The sequence below is a fragment of the Engystomops pustulosus genome, chromosome 9 (assembly GCF_040894005.1).
Source record: "Engystomops pustulosus chromosome 9, aEngPut4.maternal, whole genome shotgun sequence".
NCBI classification, from domain to species: domain Eukaryota; kingdom Metazoa; phylum Chordata; class Amphibia; order Anura; family Leptodactylidae; genus Engystomops; species Engystomops pustulosus.
The window spans coordinates 36,562,545-36,582,064 of NC_092419.1; the positions used below are offsets into that span (position 1 = coordinate 36,562,545).

The 19,520-nt window shown below is 41.4% G+C and overlaps 1 protein-coding gene across 3 annotated transcripts in view; it reads right to left on the reverse strand.

Annotated features, from left to right (window-relative positions):
* FGF13 (fibroblast growth factor 13) overlaps positions 1-19,520 on the reverse strand; it is a 246,686-nt gene that overhangs the window by 205,034 nt on the left and 22,132 nt on the right. The window contains exons 1-2 of one of the 3 annotated variants that reach the window (XM_072123041.1): positions 12,749-12,924; positions 12,207-12,394 (exon numbers count right to left, since the gene is read on the reverse strand). In XM_072123041.1, coding sequence (XP_071979142.1) covers positions 12,207-12,255 — 49 coding nt within the window. In that variant the 5' untranslated portion in view covers positions 12,256-12,394; positions 12,749-12,924. Of the gene's footprint in view, positions 1-12,206; positions 12,395-12,748; positions 12,925-19,520 lie in introns of those variants that run through there. The other 2 variants (XM_072123044.1, XM_072123042.1) reach the window with 2 other exon arrangements.

The following is a 19,520-nucleotide window of genomic DNA, read 5'->3' on the forward strand; positions in this document are numbered from 1 at the left end:
AGATGCATATAACACAGCATGACACACTTCAGCACTGCTACATCTTAGCTATAACCAAAATCTCTCATGCCCAACCCTAGAAGATAGAAGATTTACATTTCAATCCCAGGTCAACCACAATTGTGTACACCAGGACTGATAGAGACAGGTTGGATTTATATCTGTGATATGCTGTATTTTTGTTAATAACAGTGAATTAGAGAATGTGTTGTTTTGTTATTTTGAGTATATTTAAGAATCTTGTTTTCATGGGAATAACTCCTTAAGATCGGTGTGCAGCTATTTTCCCTTGCTGGTCAAAGTATTTGTTTGCTCAGTTCTGTTACATTCTGCCATCTATATTCTGTTTCTCTTGCTCCTCTTGGGTTTCAGAATATTTGCTATGTCCTCGCCCATTCTACTGTCTTTTGATTTTGTACTATAGGTGCTAGTTATCTAGTTGTGACTCAGTTTGTTGACCTCCCATTTATGCTATTTGTCTGTCGTTCTTGTTACGTGTTCACACTTGGTGTAGGAATGGAAAGGGGGTCAAGTTATTGGCCACCGTTTAGGGTGGACACAATAAGTAATCAGGGACAGCCAGCGAGGATCTGTATTAGGGCCCAGTTACCTTGTTTGTGCCAGGCCATTGCAAACCCTCCCCAAAAAGTGATAAGGCCACGGGGATTTATATGCCGCTGACAACTTTGCCAGGGGCATTTAAACAGTTAACATTCACAATCGGTGTGAGCACTGATCATAGAAGTTGCTGGTGGGGGGATGAATCCGGGACCCAAACAGACTTTTCAAATATGGGTTTGGTCGGAGTCAGCCAAACCTGAATTTTCACGGGTCCGCTCCTGAGATTTCCTGAGAAATATTTTGAGCTCTGGCATGTGTGCATTGTATCACCTCTGGCTGTCAATATGGATATCTGAAAGGTCAATTAGGTCTAATTTCTTTGGCGCAGTGAATTTATAGAAATCCCAGACCTCAGGCTCTGAAGCACCTATTTGTTTTTTCAATGTGTATTTCGGATTGTTGGCTAAACAGATGGTCCTCGGTTCCTTCAAGATTCAGAAATAGGCATTACGCGTACTTGTCAATGTCTACATCTCCTCCAGGAAGATAAAAATAGAAACCTTGACAAGGGTCTATGCTGAGCTGCACATTTAAAGGGATATTTAATTATTATGTATTTTCCTTACAGAATTTTCCTCCGCTACGTCTGGGCTTGTGTTTTCCTTTTGTATTGAAAATGGAAATGGAATTCCAATTATTTTTGTGCATGCCGAGAAAATGAGCTGTTTACTTATTTAGATAATAGTGCCGATCCTGCAGCAAAATCACCTTACTCTATACGCAGCCTCCAAAAAATAAATTAAAGCATATAATTCAGATTAAATACCATTGCCTGCTAACTGCAAAATTAGGGTTAAGTATAGATACAGCAGAACTAACGCTCCTGGATGTAGCAGTGCTGAAGAGTCTGCTCCAACACAGCTCAATTCAAGAGACTTGGCAAATTTTTCTAATTTTGTTGCAATTTCCATATACATAAAAGTAATTTCTACTAACAAAAATCCACGTAACAAGGGAAGTAAAGAATTTGTGAAAAACAAATAATAAATGCAGGGCAAATCATTGACACCAGTTTTTTAAAAAAAATTTAAAGGGGTTGGTGGTTTCAAAAATTCATCAACTATCTGTAGGGTAGATGTCAAGTGTAATATTGGCAGGGGGTCAGTTGCTTCAACTTCATAGGTCATGTAGCTTGTGTGCAGTTTAGTCCCATTCAGTCAATGGGGCTAAGCTGCAATACCAAGAACAGCCACTGCACTTTGCACAGACTTGCACATGGTACCTAAACAACTAAAGAAGGGGGAAGGTAAACTACTGTAAACCACCACTAGCTTGTTTTATGTGAGAACCAGATATTGGGGCACATTTACTTACCTGTCCTGGCGCGATCCCTGAAAGTGCATTGTCCGACTTGAATGCACTGTGCCGCAATTCATGAAGATCTTGCGCCCGATTTCCTGCATCTGTTGCTTCTTCGGTCAGGTCTGCCGGAGTTCACCTTCTTCTTCCCGGTGCATGTAAATGCATTGAATGCGACACAATTTAAATGCTAAATCCCGTGCTTAGTCAGATTCAGTCGGATCGTCCGACGGCACGCCCCCCGATTTCTGTCACATGAAAGCCGGTGCAAATCCCGAAAAATCTGGCAAAAGTGCGATCCGCGGGAACCTTAGTAAATAAGCCCCATTGTGTAACTAAACTTATCTGACCCTCCTTTCCATTGTGAGATGACACTTCCAGGTCTCTGACCGGTTATCATCACATATGCACGATTTTTCTCTTATCTGCATGGAGTCCCTAAATTACGACCTATGAATGTATTGCACAACATATGGCGTTAATAATTCTGTATACTGTAGCTTCAGTTAAGTTTTATTTTTAGATGAAGACCCAAACATAATTCCACCAGGTGGTGTTGAGTCACTCTAGGAATTAAAGAATAAAGAGTATATAAAAAGCTAAAATCCAATACATGGCACAATGATAGGATCTAGGTTACAGTGATATGATTCTGTTGCTGCTAACCATATGGTACTGTCCCTGGTGCCCTGCTTTAGTAATGCTGTGGAATCCCTGGAGCTATGGGTAAGTAATAGCATCTATAGACGCCAACAGCAGGTAAGTAACGCTATCAGGGTCTGATGACGGGCATTTCACTGGTCCAAAGACTTGATAGGGAATGAAGTGAAAAGGGTCACATCTGGGTCCTCAATATCGAGAAACAAGCAATTATAAGAAATGGAATATACATGTCCTATAAACATAATATTATCATATGTGATGAAATGTAAATTGGATTTGGCAAAAAGTTAAAAAGTTAAAAAGAGACAAATATACTGTCTAAAAGCCAATAGTCACTCACTATGAATATACAATGTAATTCCTCTGGATATTAATCTGCAGAAGCAGCCATTGATGGCAAACAAGAATCAAGATATCCAAATTTTATGAGGTATTATATAAACAAGTGATTATAAACAAATCTAGTACTTTGAAGGATAAGTGGATATATGAAGTAGGGCAGATGACTGTATTGCAGTATATTGTAGATATACTGCTTCTATATCACAGCCCTTCTCAGACAGACAGTAATATAGAATTGCTAATGACATATATGGGAGCCATTAATAGGCTCCCAACCGTCAATAAGCTGATCGGCGCCCTTTGATGATGTCATGATAAGCATGACTGCCATTTAAAGATGGTAGCGCTCAGCAGAATGCACCATTGCCGGTACCTGCACTGACCACTGCAGTTCCTGACAGGTGTCAGCGGTGTAATACAGCTGACACCAACCCCGTAAGGTGAGAGCTCTGCCCAAGAGCTCTCTCTATACTCACCTTCACGACTGCCTGATGGTCTAAAGGCAACTTTGCAAGTTGTATTTAATGAATGTAACTTTGTATCTGCAGCATATCCTGTGCAGATTGATCCTACAGTCATGTGCTATGGTCAAGTGGAGGAGGCGCATGATGGAAAGTTTTAGTAAGTATTAGTATTCTGGTGAAATTACCAATTCCAGAGAATGGGGCAGATTTACTTACCCGGTCCGTTAGCGATCCAGTGGCGCGTTTTGGGATTTATCAAGGTAGTTCCTCCGCCGTCCACCAGGTGGCGCTGCTGCGCTGAAAAGCGTCTGAACGCGCTGGAGTTCACCGGGCTGGACCAAGTGAAGGTAAGCGCGTCCCAAGCGACACATTTCTTTTTTTAAATGCGGCGGTTTTTCCGAATCCGTCGGGTTTTCGCTCAGCCATGCCCCCCGACTTCCGTCGCGTGCATGCCGGCGCCGATGCGACACAATCCGATCGCATGCGCCAAAATCCCAGGGCAATACAGGGGAAATCGGTGCAAATTGGAAATATTCGGGTAACACGTCGGGAAAACGCGAATCAGGCCCTTAGTAAATGACCCACAATATGTTTATATAAATCTACTTTATTCTGTTCCCTTGTTATTCTTTCCCAGAAGATGAACACTGGGTGCCATAAACATTAAATTCATACCTATAATGGAGGAATACCAGAGGAACTACATTTAGTTGCACAAAAATATAATTCAGAAGTTCTTGAGAAATATAATTAACTATAAAAATAGCTGATCTGAAGCAATGACATGCCCTCTTTAGGACTACACTGATTTAAAAAAAAATTGTGTTAAACTGTTCCACCTGAAGATTGCAAAGACAAACCATGAGATAAAGACATGGCCACTCATCAATACACATTTGTGTAACTTCACAAGCTGTTACACTGACTTCCCTCCCCCTGCTCTCTCAAGCTTCACCTCTCCCTCTGTCTGCTGTAATCTCAGCAGAGGAAGTATCAGCAGACAGTGGAATTGGGGAGTTCTCCTTGCACAGTGTAACAATCTGTGAAACTGCAGCATGGAGGGGTTCTGGTAACACCCCCCCCCCTCCCCCACACACACACACCCACCCTTCTGGTTCATACACATAATTTTAAAAGTTGATCTTAAAAGGGAGGAGGCCATAGATAACAAATATACGAAGATTAGCGCAGCCACATGTCTGGATCTATGAGTAAGTGTCCCTGGTAACGCCTTCTAAAAAAATCCAGGTAGCTTCCTCCACATTTACATTTTTTAAGGTATTTATGTATATTCTGTAAAAATCTTCTAAATAATTGACATTTATAAAGCCTTGGCAGGAGACCCCCGATGTGCAGACTATTACAACATTGCTCATATTACTTTTGAACCAATTTTGATGAATTATTAACTTCCAATATATCGCCTGAGAGTGATGTACGGCGAAGCATGAAATGACCCGAATAAAACACTCAATTACAACGTATCAAAAAGAACAATATATCAATGGGATCTTTTTGACACGAGCTAATTCGGAACTTGAGATGCCTTCAACGCAATTCCAATGCCTTTTAAGATAATGGAAAATGCTTCTTTAACATCTTTACTCAGTCATCCAGATCCATGCACTACAAGAAGTTTGGATAGAGTAGGGGGGGCACCTGTCATAGGGGGAGAACCTGTCATAGGGGGAACACCTGTCATAGGGGGGGCACCTGTCATAGGGGGAGCACCTGTCATAGGGGGAGCACCTGTCATAGGGGGGGCACCTGTCATAGGGGGGGCACCTGTCATAGGGGGAGCACCTGTCATAGGGGGAGCACCTGTCATAGGGGGGGGCACCTGTCATAGGGGGAGCACCTGTCGGGGTTTCCCATTGACACTTCAAACAGGTATGATGTAAGATATACTCCCCGGACCAATTAAAGATTTTGTGAATTGTATTATGTCTTTATCATCAAAGGGATTTGAGATGTAAGAGCACGGTGAAAAGTCTCTATCACGTTCTCTTAATTATAATGCTATTAAGCTAATTACTCTTTCTAGCTGCACAACCAAATGCTTTACCAGCCAAGACAAAAACTATGAATTACTCCTAGTTTCTACATGTAGACTATTTTAGTTCACTGTCTAGACGGAGATCCCTCTATGGTGACTGTCATATCCAATACACAGGTCGGCAGGGGTGGATATTAACCTTTCATGGAGAAATCCTGGTGGGCTGGTTGGTCATGAGGCCAGGAGGTCAAGTGAGGCTGGTAAGTGGGCCACTGATTTCCTTATGTAACTGCCCAAATGTATTGATTCTGCTACCCAATAACTTGTAGCCAGAAATGACAGAAGAAAAGACAAACACCTTTAAGTAACAGCATCAGGTCCCAGACCACATTGTATTGACAAATATACAGTATCTGGGAAGACACAGGTAAGACCATACAATACTTGATGGTACATAGTCCACCATATCTAAGGGCATCCTAGAGCCATGGGGGCTATTCCTGCCAGTATGGGTGCTGAGGGGCAACCGGCTCTTGGTCCCTGCCGGTGCTGTGCTGCAGCGGCGGCAGATGCCATGTGATGCCACACACAATAGCGTAGGGACCCAGTACAACGAGGTCACCGTGAAGTGGTTAGTGGCTTATACAACGTGATCAAAATGTAACTAAGTCTTGGAGACTCCACATGTGTTATCACTTATGAGGAGGACCTTTGCAATAATCCACATTTAGTGATACGACATGAATACTAATATGTTAGGTGCAAGGTACAAGAAATACCGGGTACCAAGGAAAAATGTGCAGTAAAATGTGGACTAAGTGTCAGGGACAACCCGTCCCTGTTATCAGGTCCAGGAAAGTATACACTAACACCCATCATAAGAAACATCTAATGTGTATATAGAAATAACAGGGAAACATGATAACAAAACAATAATAATAAAAATAACAAAAAAAAGATCAGAAAAAAATTCTTAATGTGGTTGCAGGATACAAATTAAGGACAAAAAAATGGAGAGCAAAATTATGTATGGTATTATGTAACATATACGAAAGTAAATAGAAGAAAAAGTAAATACATATATATGTGAAATCAGAATTTATATATATATATATGAGTTACGTACAAGATAGGTTCCATAGGTTTGCTCTTAAGTTGAATTTTAATGTAAGTTGGATCTGTATATTATATAATTGTAGATCCAGACGAATTTTTTTTTGCCCCAGTGACAATTGGAGTTGTAACATTTTTTGCTGTACTGGGACCAAGGATTAGCAATAAAGCTTCATTACAGACACCTTACAGCTGATCATTGTAGCCTGGGACTATAGTAACATCCAGAGAGCTTCACCAGAGGTCAGAGGAGTCTGTCTGTAACTATGGGTCGTCTGTAAGTCGGGTGTCTTTAAGTAGGGGACTGCTTGTACACACACAATATCTGTACATAAATAAGGAATACTAATATGTGAATGTAGAACGTGGCAAAAGTTATCAAATACAGGCAGTCCCCAGGTTACATACAAGATAGGGTCTGTAGGTTTGTTCTTAAGTTGAGTTTGTATGTAAGTCGGAACTGTATATTTTATCATTGTAATCCCAGCCAGAACTTTTTTGGTCTCTGTGACAATTGGATTTTAAAAATGTGGGGCTTACATAAGAATCAATATTAACACTAAAGCTTCATTACAGACACATTTGATAACTGTTACAGCTGATTATTGTAGCCTAGGACTAAAGCACAATAAATTACCAATATCCAGAGGTCCGTTTGTAACTAGGGGTTGTATGTAAGTCGAGTGTTCTTAAGTAGGGGACCGCCTGTACAGTGTTATGAGGGTAGTGCGAAGAATTTATGTTGCAGAATCCTAAAAATCCAACATTGACCTGTGTATTAGGAGTTGGATACTGGTACCATTGATAAATCACCCAAGGTACCAGTAGTACATAGTTATTTATCATATTATGCTGTAATTACACATAAGATTCTATTAATATCCACTAATTACTCCTGCAAATAGAGAACAATACCAAACACTTGCAGCAACATTACAGAAGAAGTCTAGTATTCTGGAAAATATCACCAGATGCCACCGCTCAGATAGCATTGTAAAACCTGCACGAAGGACAGAATGCCCCATAGGCAACACAAGTAGCACACTTTATGGAGTTTATAGTGCTACAAAAGAAATAGATGCCCCTATAGATACTATATATTTTCCAACCCTGTTCAGACACAGAATTAAACTAGAATTAATAAAAAATAGTGAACATATAGAACATATGTTATAGAAAAAAATATCCAAACACAACCCACTGTATCTAGCGGGTGGGGAAATATCTTCTCTTCTTATACACAGTATATTGCATCTAATATTTTGGTGTTTTGCATTGTAGCCTTCTGTTATGTACTGTGAATGCATTATTAATATACATTTGAGTTAGATACAAAATGTCAAGTAATGTCCTACATTATAGTAGTTAACGAAATATGTAACAAGATGAAATTGATGATAGATAGATAGATAGATAGATAGATAGATAGATAGATAGATAGATAGATAGATATGCTCAGCAGTGAGGGGCACTCACTCCTGGTGGATACTCACTGATCTCCAGCTCTATGGAGGAGGAAAAGCATATTCCCATCCTTCTGTAGAAGAAAAGCCGTAGTGGCACAATAGGTCAGGGCCTGCCATAGACTGCTAACCTCCACCCATTGTACCCTTTGGCAATGCTAATTTATATTTGTCTGGCCAATGAAGTTTCTTTGAAGTGAATGAAAAGCTTCTGAGATAGATAAATAGATAGATAGATAGATAGATAGATAGATAGATAGATAGATACTAGATGGATAGATAGATAGATAGATAGATAGATAGATAGATAGATAGATACTAGATAGGTAGATAGATAGATGATAAATAGATAGATGATAGATAGATATATAGATGATATACATAAAAGATAGACATAAAAGATAGATAGATATTAGATACATTGATAACATGAAAAGATAAATAGACAGATGGCAACATTTTGGTTAGTTCCACCTTTGTTAAGCCAGATAGATAAATAGATAGATAGATAGATAAATAGATAGATAGATAGATAGATAGATACAAAAATGGAAAAAGTGTGCGGCACTCCAAAATTCAAATCAAGCGTAGGTGATTTTTATTGGAACAAGTGGCGACGTTTCGGTGTTATGCACCTTTTTTAAGCTTGAGAAAGGTGTATTACACTGAAACGTCGCCACTTGTTCCAATAAAAATCACCTACGCTTGATTTGAATTTTGGAGTGCCGCACACTTTTTCCATTTTTGTATATCCATGCAAAGACCTGGCCAGGACTTTTAGGGTGCTGCACCCCTCCTTCTGAGGAGTTTTTAACTGTGCCGACTTGAACTTTACCTATGATAGATATATAGATAGATAGATAGATAGATAGATAGATGATAGATAGATAGATACATAGACAGACAGTCAGACAGACAGACGATACACATACAAAAGCTTAAAAGATATAATCTAGATAGAATAGACGGAGTGTGTACACCGTCTTATATTACCGCTGTGGTGTCTACATGCACTGAGTTGTGTTCTGTCCCCGTGCAGCGTCTTATCACATTGAAGTTAATGATGGCTCCATCTGTAAGGCACATTCTGTATAGGGCAGCTCAGAATTGGTCCCCTCTGCCTGCTGTATAACAGTCTGTGATATTAGAGACATTCATCATGGCTTGGGTGACATTGTACTAGGTCTGAGGCATCAGTCAGTTTTTACACTGTACCAGCCTCGTCCTAGTGACGCCATTGATAAATCTGCCCCTCTATGTACATGATTTATGGGTCACAGGGATAAGTACATAAAGCATATGTAAGCATCGGAGACAGACAAAATGTATGGATAATCTATCCGGGAAGGGAAATCACAATTGTTTTCTCTTATCTGCACCTTCACTTGGCAGCAGCCCATTGTGTACACGTCTATACTCTGCATTTTAGAAGATTTGGGGGGTTCAGGCTCAGAGGCTGAGTACATAGATAGATGCCCCATACAATTACATACAAGGATTATAGTTACTAAAATTATTATCTCCAACACATAAGGCTGAGCGCATCCCTATAGATGTAACAGCTCTATGGAAGAACTTTCTAACAATGCAGCTATGGATACATTGTATTGTATTATTCATATATCTCTGTTATTAACTCTTTACAGTATGAACTGATCCTTTTCTCACCAAGTATCCAGGAGAGACATACACCACTAAGTCCTCCGTACAGGACGAGTACAGGCAGGGTTTGTTGCAGTATCATTGCATCAAGTGGAATATAAAATGTGTATGTAGTCTATGGAGATTGCAGCGTATCCATAAAACCTGAGTGCACTGCAGCGCAGGAGCTCACACACCGTATGCAGCAGGAACGCGACTGCGACTTTTATAGATGAATATAATATCAGGAAACATTCAGACGTCTCAGTTGGTTTAAGAGACAGAAACTTTACAGGTGAAACGTATTTTACGTTCGTTTTCTTTTCAGATAGTTCTGTAGGTTTTGTATCCATCCATCTATCTATCTATCTATTTATCTATCTATTGTGAAAAACATATACTTTCTTTAAATCTTTCTTTTGGAATCAATGGTCACAGTGATGTGCACTGTAATTAGATAAATAGTTGGATACATAGAGAGACAGGGGATTCAGAAGGTGCACTCAGGCCCAGGGAGTATAAGAAGCCCATAAGGGCAGCACGGTGGCTTAGTGGTTAGCATCACAGCCTTGCAGTGCTGAGGTAGTGGCTTCAAGTCCCAGTGTCAACATCTGCAAAGAGTTTGTATGTTATCTCTGTGTTTGTGTGGGGTTCCTCCGGGTCCTCCGGTTTCCTCCCACACTCCAAAATATACTGGTAGGTTGATTAGATTGTGAGCCCCACTGGGGACAGGGACTGGTCTGGCAAGCTCTGTGCAGCGCTGCGTAATCTGTGTGCGCTTTATAGATAAAGGAATTATTATTATTATTTAGTACAAAGAGATCACCTCTTGAGAAATGCATCAAAGTTTGGGGACCTGGTAGAAATTTTGCACAAAAGCTTTAAGTTATCCTTGATAGCTAAATAGATAGATGAATCATTCTCATCAAATATAAATATATATATATATATATATATATATATATATATATACATATATATGTGTGTGTGTGTGTATTTAGATGTAGCGTAATGATTTTGACGGCAAGTTTGAAACTAAGTATAAAAAGAAAAATTTCACAAGTGCTCAAGTGATAGAGAACTAGGAGATAGATAGATAGATAGATAGATAGATATATAGATAGATAGATAGATAGATAGATAGATAACTAGATGATAAATATAGTATATTGATAGGTAAATAGAGAAAAAATGGAAGTAGATAAACAGATATGACATGGATAACAGATAGATAGATAGATAGATAGATAGATAGATAGATAGATAGATAGTGTGGATAGGTTATAGATTTATTTCTTATAAACTAGATAAGGATAGAGGTACTGCAACATATTTGATGCACACTTCACTATTAAAAATTAAAACTATGCCACAAGCGGTTAGGTAAATAAATGATTGATAGATAATATTAATTTTAAATAAAATAAAAACCATGAAAGATAGAGATAGCATGGTGTATTTATAAAACTGTTGGAGAAAGAAAGAAAGGAAGGAAGAAAGAAAGAAAGAAAGAAAGGAAAGAATGAAAGAAAGAAAGGAAAGAAAGAAAGAAAGAAAGGAAAATAGAAAGAAAATAAAAAAGAAAGAAAAGAAAGAAACAAAGAAAGAAAATAGCCCTCCTAAAAGAGTAGATATTACGTTACTTCTGATACAATGTTGTGAGAATAATTGTAGCCTGATAAGACCAGATCTCAGGAATTCTATGGCGTAATTGTGGATACATTATAAAGTACACGATGATACTAATATGACTGATAATAAATGGGTTCGGTGTTCAGCACTGCTCTCTGTCTCCTATTTTGTCATGAACTTGTATGGACTTGTGGCTGACAGCTGAACACCTGGATCTGCATGACTGGCGCTGCTGGTGCTCAGGATGCAAATGAAAGTAATGCAGCGCAGTGTAATCTACCTCTCCTCCCCCACCCTCCTGCCCTCCTTGTCTCCATGGCAATTGTCACCCAGTTTACATCCAGCAGCACCGCCAGTCGATTGCATGGTAATAGGGGGAACACATCATAGCAAACATCCAATTCCTGCAGAACGCACAGCCTTTCCATGTATGGAGAGACTTCTTCATGTGACACTGGGAGATTAGCATTATTGATCCTATAGAAGAGCAGCTGATCGCTTCATGTCACCAGCAGGCATTACGTGCTACATCAAGATGGGGGTATTATCACGTACCCCCCATAGGGAAGCTGCAACATGTGACAAAGTATAGAAAGGCAAAGTCAAATGCAGGACTAGTATGTTGTACAGTCTATTGTTCCCTGTAAGCAGCCATTTCAGGCCTTCCATAGGTCATCAATGAGAGGTCATGAAAAATAAGAACATACTGTATGTTTTATAGGGTTAGTGTCATAGGTCGTCTCCTTCCTGCATACAGTCCATACAACTTCTCAACGCAGGGGACATCTGCACCAGGACACCTTCCCCCCTGTAGGGTGCCGACACTTGTTCCTCTAGGTTATAGCACATAGGATACAATGCAATGTGTGTTTGTTTTGCCTTCCCTGCCATGAAGGGTTAAAGGTAAACAATAAGGTCACCACCACCTGCTCAAATGACTCTTTCCAATGAAGTTCATTAGGAGCTGCTTACCCTTAGAAGCATCTTTATCCTCCTTCGGTTTGATCACCTTTCCACTCATAGATCCCAGTTTGCTTGTAAAAATTCCCAAATGAGATTAAATTTTTCTCAGGAAGGACACAGGATAAATACGTCAGACAATCCTTCTTCTTCCCCCCCAAAAAAACGTCTTGATTTGGTTGTCTTCTGTCCCCTGATGACTAGAAGGAGCAAAGAAAAAGATTTAGGGTGAATGATTGTCACTTGTGGAGATGACTACTATCCCCAACATGTAAGAACACAGACAAAGAGACGTGTTCTACCCTACATGTTCCTACGAGCCCCCACCCCCTATTACATGCCATCACCACTTAAAGCTATACCAAGAATAGACACCAATGCGAACAAAAGCAAATGCCCATAATGATGGATAATGGAGTGGAGAGATGCTTTCTGGTCCTGGGTGACATCACAAGAACCTTCAATGCTTTCCTGGCACACAGTGGGTTAATGTCATGTGTCAAAGCCCGGGAATTAGATGGCTTCATGTAAGGAGTCTGAATGCAGCATCTTACCTTGTCCCTTTCTCTGTCTCTGTTTCTTTCCCCCCTCAACTGAATGCAACTAGAAGAGATGCTCTGGCTGAGACATTGAATCACAAAAGCAGCCTGTTGTAGTAAGCAGGAGCTCGCCGACGTCAGATCAGACAGCCGGGGCTGGAAATGAGCTGGAAATAACCTCCTTGGATACGCCTCCTCCTTCTAGAAATAGAGGGATCTGGAAGTCCGCCTCCTGCCACTCTGCTGGACCACACCAGGGGCAGCCTCACCAGCCGTCCACCGGTCCCTAGTCACACCGTGTCATGTACCACCGGTGGTGACATCACTAGACAGCAGCTAGGTATACAGCAGCAGGTGACACTGTGTCATATATACAACCTGTGGTGACATCACCAGACAGGAGCTAGGTGTACAGCAGCAGGTGATACTGTGTCATATATACAACCTGTGGTGACATCACTAGACAGGAGCTAGATATACAGCAGCAGGTGACACTGTGTCATATATACAACCGGTGGTGACATCACTAGACAGCAGCTAGGTATACAGCAGCAGGTGACACTGTGTCATATATACAACCTGTGGTGACATCACCAGACAGGAGCTAGGTGTACAGCAGCAGGTGATACTGTGTCATATATACAACCTGTGGTGACATCACTAGACAGGAGCTAGGTATACAGCAGCAGGTGACAGTGTGTCATATATACAACCGGTGGTGACATCACTAGACAGCAGCTAGGTATACAGCAGCAGGTGACACCGTGTCATATATACAACCTGTGGTGACATCACTAGACAGCAGCTAGGTATACAGCAGCAGGTGACACTGAGTCATATATACAACCTGTGGTGACATCACCAGACAGGAGCTAGGTATACAGCAGCAGGTGACACTGTGTCATATATACAACCGGTGGTGACATCACTAGACAGCAGCTAGGTGTACAGCAGCAGGTGATACTGTGTCATATATACAACCGGTGGTGACATCACTAGACAGCAGCTAGGTATACAGCAGCAGGTGACACCGTGTCATATATACAACCTGTGGTGACATCACTAGACAGCAGCTAGGTATACAGCAGCAGGTGACACTGTGTCATATATACAACCGGTGGTGACATCACTAGACAGGAGCTAGGTATACAGCAGCAGGTGACACCGTGTCATATATACAACCTGTGGTGACATCACTAGACAGCAGCTAGGTATACAGCAGCAGGTGACACTGTGTCATATATACAACCTGTGGTGACATCACCAGACAGGAGCTAGGTGTACAGCAGCAGGTGATACTGTGTCATATATACAACCTGTGGTGACATCACCAGACAGGAGCTAGGTGTACAGCAGCAGGTGACACTGTGTCATATATACAACCTGTGGTGACATCACCAGACAGGAGCTAGGTGTACAGCAGCAGGTGACACTGTGTCATATATACAACCTGTGGTGACATCACTAGACAGCAGCTAGGTATACAGCAGCAGGTGACACCGTGTCATATATCCAACCTGTGGTGACATCACTAGACAGGAGCTAGGTATACAGCAGCAGGTGACACTGTGTCATATATACAACCTGTGGTGACATCACTAGACAGCAGCTAGGTATACAGCAGCAGGTGACACCGTGTCATATATACAACCTGTGGTGACATCACTAGACAGGAGCTAGGTATACAGCAGCAGGTGACACCGTGTCATATATACAACCTGTGGTGACATCACTAGACAGCAGCTAGGTATACAGCAGCAGGTGACACTGTGTCATATATACAACCTGTGGTGACATCACCAGACAGGAGCTAGGTGTACAGCAGCAGGTGATACTGTGTCATATATACAACCTGTGGTGACATCACCAGACAGGAGCTAGGTATACAGCAGCAAGTGACACCGTGTCATATATACAACCTGTGGTGACATCACCAGACAGCAGCTAGGTATACAGCAGCAAGTGACACCGTGTCATATATACAACCTGTGGTGACATCACCAGACAGGAGCTAGGTATACAGCAGCAGGTGATACTGTGTCATATATACAACCTGTGGTGACATCACCAGACAGGAGCTAGGTGTACTGCAGCAGGTGATACTGTGTCATATATACAACCTGTGGTGACATCACTAGACAGCAGCTAGGTATACAGCAGCAGGTGACAGTGTGTCATATATACAACCTGTGGTGACATCACTAGACAGGAGCTAGGTATACAGCAGCAGGTGACACTGTGTCATATATACAACCTGCGGTGACATCACTAGACATCAGCTAGGTATACAGCAGCAGGTGACACTGTGTCATATATACAACCTGTGGTGACATCACTAGACAGGAGCTAGGTATACAGCAGCAGGTGACACTGTGTCATATATACAACCTGTGGTGACATCACTAGACAGCAGCTAGGTATACAGCAGCAGGTGACACCGTGTCATATATACAACCTGTGGTGACATCACTAGACAGGAGCTAGGTATACAGCAGCAGGTGACACCGTGTCATATATACAACCTGTGGTGACATCACTAGACAGCAGCTAGGTATACAGCAGCAGGTGACACTGTGTCATATATACAACCTGTGGTGACATCACCAGACAGGAGCTAGGTATACAGCAGCAGGTGACACTGTGTCATATATACAACCTGTGGTGACATCACCAGACAGGAGCTAGGTGTACAGCAGCAGGTGATACTGTGTCATATATACAACCTGTGGTGACATCACCAGACAGGAGCTAGGTATACAGCAGCAAGTGACACCGTGTCATATATACAACCTGTGGTGACATCACCAGACAGCAGCTAGGTATACAGCAGCAAGTGACACCGTGTCATATATACAACCTGTGGTGACATCACCAGACAGGAGCTAGGTATACAGCAGCAGGTGATACTGTGTCATATATACAACCTGTGGTGACATCACCAGACAGGAGCTAGGTGTACTGCAGCAGGTGATACTGTGTCATATATACAACCTGTGGTGACATCACTAGACAGCAGCTAGGTATACAGCAGCAGGTGACAGTGTGTCATATATACAACCTGTGGTGACATCACTAGACAGGAGCTAGGTATACAGCAGCAGGTGACACTGTGTCATATATACAACCTGCGGTGACATCACTAGACATCAGCTAGGTATACAGCAGCAGGTGACACTGTGTCATATATACAACCTGTGGTGACATCACTAGACAGGAGCTAGGTGTACAGCAGCAGGTGATACTGTGTCATATATACAACCTGTGGTGACATCACTAGACAGCAGCTAGGTATACAGCAGCAGGTGACACTGTGTCATATATACAACCTGTGGTGACATCACTAGACAGGAGCTAGGTGTACAGCAGCAGGTGACACTGTGTCATATATACAACCTGCGGTGACATCACTAGACAGCAGCTAGGTATACAGCAGCAGGTGATACTGTGTCATATATACAACCGGTGGTGACATCACCAGACAGGAGCTAGGTATACAGCAGCAGGTGGCACTGTGTCATATATACAACCTGCGGTGACATCACTAGACAGCAGCTTGATGACAGTGTGTGCCAGTAAGTGACAGTGTGCCATATATATCAGGTATTAAGCAGTGATCTACATACAGCATATACCGGACACAGCAAAACCACTTTGAGAAAAGTTCACAAAATCATTCTTATCAATCGATTATATATTATTCTGTATACATACATACACATCAGTCTGTCTATATCACTATCCAATCTAAAGAGAACAGCCTATAGTAGCTCCTAGGAGTTAATAATTTCCAGTTAATGGTCCAGTTTTATGTACAGTTACAGGGGACCTCAATTTATTATTTAACTCTTTAACTACCTGTGCGTTCAGACAATGCAGTTGATTTACCTGCAGCTCACTATAAAGCAGAGCTAGTCCTGCATGACAGGCACATCCTTCCATTCTTGTCTATGTTTGTCTCTTTATATTCATTTGTTTGCTTTCCAATCCCCATTGTGTTATATTCAGAATATACATCTCCACATAGCACCATATTAAACAAATTCAATTCAGAAATGAATATATTAAATATGCGTAAGGAAAAGTGATAGAAAAATAATAACAGCATAAAGCGCCATTAGTGGTCACACATCCTCGTACGCTAAAATCCGATGGCTAAGTGCTGACCTTGGAGATCATGGATTGCAGGGGGGGGGAGGATGTTTGTTTACACACATGTGTCCATATGGATGAGCTTCGGTACATACATAGAGATCTATGGAGGAAATCACGTGCCTATAGACTTAGAAACAAAGCAAGTCTCCTAACGGCTAAGAAACAAGATGTTATAGTGAATGGGAGCCATAAAATATGACTTTGTAGGTATCCCATTGCATACCTTATTGTGTGCGCCAGTGGTGCTGGTAATATATATATAGATATATACACACTCACCGGCCACTTTATTAGGTACGCCTGTCCAACTGCTCGTTAACACTTAATTTCTAATCAGCCAATCACATGGCGGCAACTCAGTGCATTTAGGCATGTAGACATGGTCAAGACAATCTCCTGCAGTTCAAACCGAGCATCAGTATGGGGAAGAAAGGTGATTTGAGTGCCTTTGAACGTGGCATGGTTGTTGGTGCCAGAAGGGCTGGTCTGAGTATTTCAGAAACTGCTGATCTACTGGGATTTTCACGCACAACCATCTCTAGGGTTTACAGAGAATGGTCCAAAAAAGAAAAAACATCCAGTGAGCGGCAGTTCTGTGGGCGGAAATGCCTTGTTGATGCCAGCGGTCAGAGGAGAATGGGCAGACTGGTTCGAGCTGATAGAAAGGCAACAGTGACTCAAATCGCCACCCGTTACAACCAAGGTAGGCAGAAGAGCATCTCTGAACGCACAGTACGTCGAACTTTGAGGCAGATGGGCTACAGCAGCAGAAGACCACACCGGCTGCCACTCCTTTCAGCTAAGAACGGGAAACTGAGGCTACAATTTGCACAAGCTCATCGAAATTGGACAGTAGAAGATTGGAAAAACGTTGCCTAGTCTGATGAGTCTCGATTTCTGCTGTGACATTCGGATGGTAGGGTCAGAATTTGGCGTCAACAACATGAAAGCATGGATCCATCCTGCCTTGTATCAACGGTTCAGGCTGGTGGTGGTGGTGTCATGGTGTGGGGAATATTTTCTTGGCACTCTTTGGGCCCCTTGGCACCAATTGAGCATCGCTGCAACGCCACAGCCTATCTGAGTATTGTTGCTGACCATGTCCATCCCTTTATGACCACAATGTACCCAACATCTGATGGCTACTTTCAGCAGGATAATGCGCCATGTCATAAAGCTGGAATCATCTCAGACTGGTTTCTTGAACATGACAATGAGGTCACTGTACTCAAATGGCCTCCACAGTCACCAGATCTCAATCCAATAGAGCATCTTTGAGATGTGGTGGAACGGGAGATTCGTATCATGGATGTGCAGCCGACAAATCTGCGGCAACTGTGTGATGCCATCATGTCAATATGGACCAAAATCTCTGAGGAGCTTCCAGCACCTTGTTGAATCTATGCCACGAAGAATTGAGGCAGTTCTGAAGGCAAAAGGGGGTCCAACCGTTACTAGCATGGTGTACCTAATAAAGTGGCCGGTGAGTGTATATACACACACTATATACATAAAAATTCATTATATTGTGTTGATTGCAGTGAATGCTCTCTCATACAATGAAACTTTACATTATAATAGGGTTGAAATCTCTTTGTATCATAGTAAATCAGCTGCTTGTCACATGGTCATATTCTGTGATGTTCTCTGTAAACGCAGAATGAAGCGTTTTCTCTATGAAGTGTTGATGGTAAGGATAGGGAATAAGGGGGACATTCTAGAGGGTCATTGCGGTCCGTTAGTTCATGATCTGTACAGTATAGTCATCATGGAAATACTCTGGATAAAAATGATAAAATTGACAAAAAAGAAGAATCAAATAATTTTACAATATTTATACAAAATGTCTTTGTTTTCGCTTACTTTACTATTTACTGTTAAATTATTTTAATTAATTATCCAAGGGAACAGGGTGGGTAATGAAGTTTTTGGATTTTATTTAATTAAGTAGTTAAAATTATACTTCACTTAGAAAAATCATCAACGAAAAAAAAACATAAAATCTGTTACAATTACTTTATTTGTTTTTCTCTATTCTACAATTTGGAAATTAGTGCTGAAAGGGTTAATAGATTCCGTTGTATCCTGGATTTGTTTCTAGGTATGCCAGTAGGAGCCTAGCCATGGAATGTGTCATCCACCGAATCGATACAGACATAGTCAGCCATTATAGAGTGCGCTTTAAAGAGAACCTGTCACCACTAACTAATTCAATAAACCACAAATAGAACCTTATACGAGGCAGTAATGTTGTCCCAATGGTTCTCTTGTGGATCCTCTAATTTTTCTATTTGTCAAAAAAAAACTTTTATTCCCTGTGCTTTTTCCATAGAGGTCTTGGATGCAGTCAGGCTCCGCCTCCTCATGACTGCCCTTTACTGCTGGCACCAAATATAGTAATTGAGTTACCGTTTTTCAGTTTGGCAGTGCAAAGCTGTCTGATCCAGCCCTGGCCGCTCCCGGTGACACCTGATATCCCGAAAACGAACAGCACTGATTTCTTGAGAACCTATTAAAGAATGTAAATAGCTGCAATTGGTGGAAGCGGTGAAATGTCCTCTATCAAACTACATGGTAGAGTACAGTATCTTCCTGCTAAATTTTTAGGACTCCTGAAAATAGACACAAAATTTTG